This window comes from Sus scrofa, chromosome X (genome assembly GCF_000003025.6).
Source record: "Sus scrofa isolate TJ Tabasco breed Duroc chromosome X, Sscrofa11.1, whole genome shotgun sequence".
Classification (NCBI taxonomy): Eukaryota; Metazoa; Chordata; class Mammalia; order Artiodactyla; family Suidae; genus Sus; species Sus scrofa.
In genome coordinates this window covers 98,099,530-98,106,586 of record NC_010461.5, presented here as the reverse complement: position 1 = coordinate 98,106,586, position 7,057 = coordinate 98,099,530, and the positions used below count along the sequence as shown (strand labels likewise).

The 7,057-nt window shown below is 54.1% G+C and overlaps 1 protein-coding gene across 13 annotated transcripts in view; it reads left to right on the top strand.

The window, feature by feature from the left end:
• The window catches only part of SEPT6 (septin 6), a 72,871-nt gene continuing 66,318 nt past the window's right edge, over positions 505-7,057 (top strand). For 4 of the 13 annotated variants that reach the window (XM_021080249.1, XM_013986377.2, XM_005673868.3 and 1 more), the window contains exons 1-2: positions 525-866; positions 1,734-1,833. In XM_021080249.1, coding sequence (XP_020935908.1) covers positions 1,804-1,833 — 30 coding nt within the window. In that variant the 5' untranslated portion in view covers positions 525-866; positions 1,734-1,803. Of the gene's footprint in view, positions 867-1,476; positions 1,834-2,952; positions 3,089-7,057 lie in introns of those variants that run through there. The other 9 variants (XM_003135344.5, XM_021080245.1, XM_013986371.2 and 6 more) reach the window with 7 other exon arrangements.

Genomic DNA, 7,057 nt, shown 5'->3' with positions numbered 1-7,057 from the left:
CCTCATCCAAACCCTCTGCTCTCTGGTTCAGGAAATGCTTCATCAAGCGCCAGGCCCCAAACTAGGCACCGGGGATGCATTCTGGGGAGTCCTCGTTTTCAAGGTTCGCACGCATATAAAGAGCTCCCTGCGATAACGTGGGAAGCGCTGTCCCGGCAGGTGGAATCAAGTGCCAGGGAAGTGCTTCATATGGCCATCCCAGTTTCTCTGCCTTCCCTCCTCCCCAGCGCGCGGGCCTCTGGGTGGGGTCCCTTTCCCCTCTCTCCTTGGTTCCCATTTTTTATTTCTTTCCTCCCTCTGGTTCCCTCCTTTCTGCCGCTCTCGCCTTGGGCCATCTCCCACGCCGCATCTCGGGCCCGGCTTTCGCCCATCAGTCTGTCTCACCCCGCGGTCCCGAGTTCCACTCGAGGGTCTGAGTACCTCCCCGAGACCAGGGCCCCTGCCCTTTTAAGGAGTGGAGTGGAGTGTCCCGCCCGCTCGTGCCTTTGGCACGCCAAACCTGTCAGAGTTCGCCAGTCACAGGGAGCTTAGCAAGGGTCCACTCCCGGAGAGGGGTGAGGGGCGCCAGGGCCGAAGAGTTGGAGAGGTGACCAGGGCAAGGGCAAGGGCAAGGACCCGCGGCGGCGGTTGGCCGAGAGGAAAAGGAAAGCCGGCGGGCATAGCCTCTGCCTTGCGAGGTTCTCCCTCTGCGCCCCGCGGCCGCCTAGTGTCGGGCTGACCTAAGGTTAAGGGGAAACCAGGGGGCGGGACCGAGCCACCGGAGGCCGCTCCGCGTCCCTCCCCAATATCTCGCTCGGCAGAACCCGGAGCCTCCAGGCTCAAGCCCCTCCTCTGAGACTCCCTGGCGGTCCAGGCACTAGAAGCGGGTGAGTGTCCGAGCCTCCGCACACATGTTGAGCGTCTAGGGCTCGGCGGGGAGAAGCGGAGTGGGGTCCGTCTGTATTAAGTACCCAGCGGTGTTGAGCTCGGAAATGACAGCTCACAGCACCTGAGGCTTGGAAACCCCGGGGCAGAAGGTGGGGGGGTCTCGTCTCAGGACCGCTGGCCTCGGACTCAGCATGTCACAGCTCAGTTGCGGGGCCCGCAGTGCGGCTCCCCCCAGCCGCCCCCTTTCTAAGCTTCACTGTGGAACAGCAGGTGCCGCAGCTCCCCCCCTTCCCTCTCCGGCTTCGGCCGCACTCCCGGGCCAGGGTGGGGGGAGGTGTGGTGGAGCAGCGAGACTCCGGCGGCGGGCGCGCCCCTCCTGGCACCCCGAGGTCGCAGTGGGGAGGAAGAGGGGGTACTGGGGGCGGGGAGAAGGGAGAGGAGGGCCGCACGGCTCCGCCGCGGAGCTGTACACGGCAGGGGGAAGGGGCGGGGGCTCCTTTCCAGCCTCCGGGGTCTGGGGACTCCGGGGATGTAAGGCGAGAGCAGGGGGGTGTGACAATTCAGCAGAGGTCGGGACGTACCACGGAACCCAGTGGCGGGGGGGGCAGAGGACGTGGTCACCGAGGGGAGCCCCCGCCCCCCTCCGCAAAGGCCTACAACCGAGGTTGCAGGGAGAGCTGCAACTCGGTTAGCGGTAGAGGGAAGCGGCGCGTTAAATCCGCCCCCTCCTCACACCCCACTTCCGAGGGGTGGGCGATAGAGGAGAGGTTGGGGTTGGAGCGGCAGCGAGGGGGCCCCTCCCTTGCACTTCCCCCCACCGGACTTGGTCGCGCCCGAAGTGTAACACTTTCTCTTTGTCGGAGGAGCTCCGCTGTTTCCTGTGCTGTAGCTCCCGTTGCGGCGGCGCCCGTGGCAGCCCTGGCGGACGCAGGAGCGATGGCAGCGACCGATATAGCTCGCCAGGTGGTGAGTGCGGGGCTTGGGTGCCAGCGCCGGTGCCGGGGGCCTCGGAAGGGTCGAGGGGACCTGGCCGCCGCCACCTCCACAGCAAGGAGGGCAGTGGGCAGCATCCAGGAGCCAAGGCGCGGTGGGACTTCTGCTCCCGGGAACAGCGGCTCAGTCCCCCTGCCTCCCGTCCCCGAAAACAGTGGTGGCGGCGGGCGGGTGACCTGGTCCAGGCTGCGGGCCGGCGGCCGAACTTGCATTGCCCAGGAGCTGCAGTCGGCGCCGCCGCCTCTCTTGCTGCAGCCCGGCCGTTGGGGCGTTGCCGAATGAATGGCCGCACGGGCCGCCGAGCCCTCCGGGTCCCCCGCACCCTGGCCTCGCTCCCTCGGGCCGCGGGGCGGCTCCCCTGCCCCCTGCCGCCCGCCGGTACCCAGGTCTCCTCAGCAAGAGGGGCGCGGGGTTGGGGTGAGTCTGGGTCAGGAGGCGGCGAGTGGTGAGGGGGGCGGGGAGGTGACTGGCTGGGGTAGGGTTTCTCCATATGCATTACATATGTGACTCTGTGTGTGTGTGTTGTGTGTGTGTGTGTGTGTGTGTATCTCTGTGTGCGTATGAGTGCACGCGCGCGCACTCGTGCCTCCCCGGGCGGGCGGCGGTGCCCGGCTTGTCTGTGACCCTAGATGAGTCCGCCTGTTTCTCGGAGGGTGCTCACCTCCCTGGTGTGTGTCCGTGTGTCCGGACGCTTCTCTCTCCGTCTGCTTGTGCTGTGTGCCCCTGGGTCCCATTTGTGCGCCTGTGTGGGGTGATGTCCGCTGGCTTGTAGGTGGCTGGCTGCGGGTTTTGGCGTATTTCTGAACACTTGACCCGGGTTTTGCGGCCTTTGAGGAGATCTGTCTCCGGTGCGTGTTCAGTGTAACTGGGCTTGTGTGCCAAAACCTGTGGAGCTGGCTTCTTTGTATGGGGATTCAGGAAAATAAGTGTGACGCTTGCAAAAGCGGTACCGTCTCTCTCTTTTTGTTGGCAGCCGACTCTGGAAAAAAAAAAAAATCTTCATTTAAAGAACTGAAGTTTTCCAGCCTGGGATGTGCAGAGAAATTATACTGAAGTGACCCGAGGCTCCATGTTTGTGTTTTTTAGACCAGAAGTTTTGTTGCAAAGGGAGGGGATACTTCCATTTGAGGGAACAACCTAGCCTTTCTATTCATACATGGGTATCTGGGATTTTTAAGAGGCCCACCATTACCAGCACCCTGAGGTGAGGAAGGAGAGTGAAGCAGAGGTAGGTGAGATCCCATAATGCTAAATACTACCAGATGAAAATCTCTAGAAAAAACACATACAATGTTTTTAAATCTTGTTGGCTTACGTATTCAGGGAAATAGTCCGTGCAGTGCAATTCCAGTGCAGAAATATATATATATATATATATAGCTCTAGGTATTCGTATAATTGAAATTGATTTGTGTTCAAAATCCAAATCCAGAATCTGGTAGTGTTTTTTTTCTGCAGGATCTGGATACATTTATTCCACCCTCTTGTTTCTGTTTAAAAGGGCAGGGTGATTTCTTTGTAACCTCCCTCACTTCTTTGCAAGACCCCAGCACGGAGCTCCTTATGCAGTCCTGCTATGGAAGGACCAGGAGTAGATGGGAGACAAGGCTGTGATAATGGAATTTGAGAGAATTCTCTTCTCAAGATTGGCACTGTAATACGTATCACTTTCGTGGTTTGCGGGTTCCCAGAGTGCCTTCCTGTTCCTCCATTACTGGCACTTTGGAGATGGCATGCCGGAGGTAGAGGAATTAGTCTCCTGGATTACACTTGCTCCATCCTTAATGACCAAGAAGGATGCTAATGATTTTTCTTGTTAGCTAATTAATTTGTATTGACCTACCCATACTCTCTCACCAGCCCCCTTGCCTGGATTGGGATTGCAGGGCCCATGATGTTGCAAGGGGGAACATTCCAGAAGGCTGAGTTTCACCTCAGGCAACCCAGAGAACCCCTTTGTTTTTCAAATGGGAGTGGGTGTGGGTGGTTTAGGGCTGCTTGGTTTGCTTTGCTTGGTTCCAGTTTGCTCTAGCTGGCCTTGCCACACTGTATGATGAAGCACATAATTGTATGCCGGATTCTGAAGCTGAAAGAGCAGCCCAGTACTTGAGACCTTGTTATCGTGATAAATGGGTTTCTGGGAAAACTGACTTCACTCTCCATGCCCCCTCCTGAGCCAGTGAAGCTCTTATTTACGTATCATTTGTCTCTCTGCTTCCCTTTGTGTCTGCAAGAAGTTGTAATTCACGGGGAGGGGGGGGGAGATGGAATTAACTTGGGAGACCTTGAATGTCTGGTTGCTGATTGTTCCAGGGTTTGGGAAGAGAAGACTGGAGACTAAGCCGAAGTGTGCCTAGCTTAAGAGTTCTTTTTTAATGAGATCTGAGACATGATGCCATGCAAGTAGTGCTCTGAAATATGTGTGAAGGGTGGGGTATTCTTTCCAGAGGCAGGTGAAGGTCAGTCTGGCTTGTGAGGTACCATCATTAGTGATGAACATAAGCCTTAGAGTTGCTGGGTAGGCCTTATTTGGGCATGCGTGCAACTTGGAAGCTCAGCTTTTGTGTATGTAATACAACCCCATCCACTCTGAATGAACATCACAAAGTTCTGTGTGACAAAACTCTTTCTTTCTTTTCTTTTTTAGGGCCGTACCCATGGCATATGGAGCTTCCCAGACTAGGGGTCAAATCGGAGCTGTAGCCACTGGCCTACGCCACAGCCATAGCAACGCAGGATCCGAGCCACGTCTGCAACCTACACCACAGCTCAGGGCAATGCTGGATCCTTAACCCACTGAGGGAGGTCAGGGTTTGAACCTGCATCCTCATAGATACTAGTTAGATTCATTGAGTCTTGACAGGAACTCCCCAAACTCTTTCTTCATTATGTACACAAGTGTTTATTTCATTCCAGCACTATGACTAGCCCTGGTCCACTATAGCAGAGAAAGTACTAAACATAGTTTCTGGCTTTTAAGCTTATTACGGTCTGGTTGGAGAGTCAAATTGTGGACACCGTGAGATAATTAGAGAACTGTAAAGGATTCTTGGGATGTTCCCATCTCCAACCCCTGTCTGAGAGATGGCTTGGGCTGCTATTAATATACACTCTGAGAGATTCCATGCCTTGTCCAAGGCACAGTGCCGACCCCAGAGGCTGCAGCGCTTGGCTCTTGCATTGAATTCTTTCTTTCAGTGTTGCATTTTGGGGTCCAGACTACATGCTGGCCCCTAGGAAGAAGGGCTCATTGATTCTGATTTGAGCCAGTCCCGCAACGTGAACAGTGATGCTTTCCTCCAGTGGCAGCCAGATAATCTCCAAAGAACGCTCCCAAGGCCAGACACTACCCTGGCTGGGGTGTCCCAGAGCAACTACCTACAGGTGGCTGCACTGTGGTCTTGGTATCAGATGGCACGTACCCTTGATTCCCCTTGAAGTGCCCTGCCTCAGCCATGTCCACTACCTTGCACGAAAAGCCATATCATACCCCAGCAGGGAGAGGAAAACCCCATATTCACCTGTACCTCTACTGGGAATACTGCAGAAAATTTGCATGGCCTCACATATTAAAAATTCTTGAATCTAAGTTGAGGGTATATGCATGCATGACCATTGTACTATTTTCCAACTCCTCTGTGGCTTTTCAAAATAAAAAATTGGGGGAGTTCCCATCTTGGGTTAGTGGTAACGAACGTGACTATTATCCGTGAGGATGCAGGTTTGATCCCTGGCCCGGCTCATTGGGTTAAGGGTCCGGCGTGGTGCAGGTCACAGATGCTACTCGGATCCCAGGTTGCTGTGGCTGTGGCTCAGGCCGGCACCTGCAGCTCTGATTGGACCCCTAGCCTGGGAACCTCCATATGCTGTGGGGTCGGCCCTAAAAAGACACACACACACACACACACACACACACACAATAAGCTAGGCTTAAAAAAAATGGGGGGGCGAAATGACGATGCCCACCCTCCCCTCTCCTACCAATGCACACAGCTCCTGCTCTCAGGGAGTTTACAATCTAGTAGTGGAGGCAGACACAAATAACTGTATAATTATCCTGGTGATAAGCGCTCCATCGGAGAGCTATTGCCTGCTAGGAGAATTCATTCCAAAGGGACCTAATCCAGAAGTAGGTTGGGACAATGGGTGATAGGAAGGCTTCCTGAGGGCTTCAAGTAGGAAAAGGGTAGGTGTGAAGATGGGTGAGATCTCACTTCTGCTCCTGGGCTGGGAACATTTCCTTTGTTAATTCACGCAACTTTTATTTTCATTCATTCCCTTCAACATGTGTTTATTGGGCACCGACTCTGCCAGGCCTCGTGCCAGGCGCTGGGGCCAGAGTGGTGGCCAAGGCACACGCCTCTCAGCCCTCTCAGAGCTTTGCAGATAAGAGGCCGGAATAAGCTCCGCTTCCTCTTCATAGCCTAAATCCTGAAAACGTGTGTCTTCGCCGTGCTCTTATTACCAAACTGCATCACAGCCGAGCGATTTGTCTGTATAGTATAATGAGATTTTGATCTGCAGTCATGTGCACAGCAGTTACTTTGTAGAGTCTCTGCTGTGAATTTTCCATTAATTGCTGGCTTTGTTACCCAGTACGGCCCCTCCCTTTGTGTGCTCTAGGAGCGAACCGGTTGCTTTAGCCCAAGCAAAACTAATTAGGAAGATAAGTCCCCTGGAAAAAGGTATTCCACAACTAAATAGGACTGATTTCTGGACTTGCTGTCTGGATTATCAGAGCCTTGGTTTCATATTAACACGAACAACCGAGGAGCGCTTTCAGCTGCACATATATTAAAACCACATTCGAGAAAGAGAGAAAAGGAAAGAAAGCAACAGCGTACCATGGATAAGTGTAACATGTCTCTTTCAAGGATCTCAAAACACTTCCATCTGTATGATTTCATTTTCCCCAAGAGCTTCCTGGACAAGTGCTCTTCATTTTATGGGTTCAAAGAAACCAAGTGATTCCGTCCAAAGTGTTATTGCTGGTCAGTGGCTGAAGCGATGAAACACATACCAGATGACACAGATTCATTAAAAAAAAAAAAAAAAACACCTCTGGCCTGCTCATCACATTTTCAAGAAATAAAAATCCTACCATGTCCCTTCTTCTCTTCCTTTTCACGGCACCGCCGCCCCCCTATCCCCACCGGTTCGCTCATGGAGGTCCAGAAGCATAGACTTCGGTGCATTG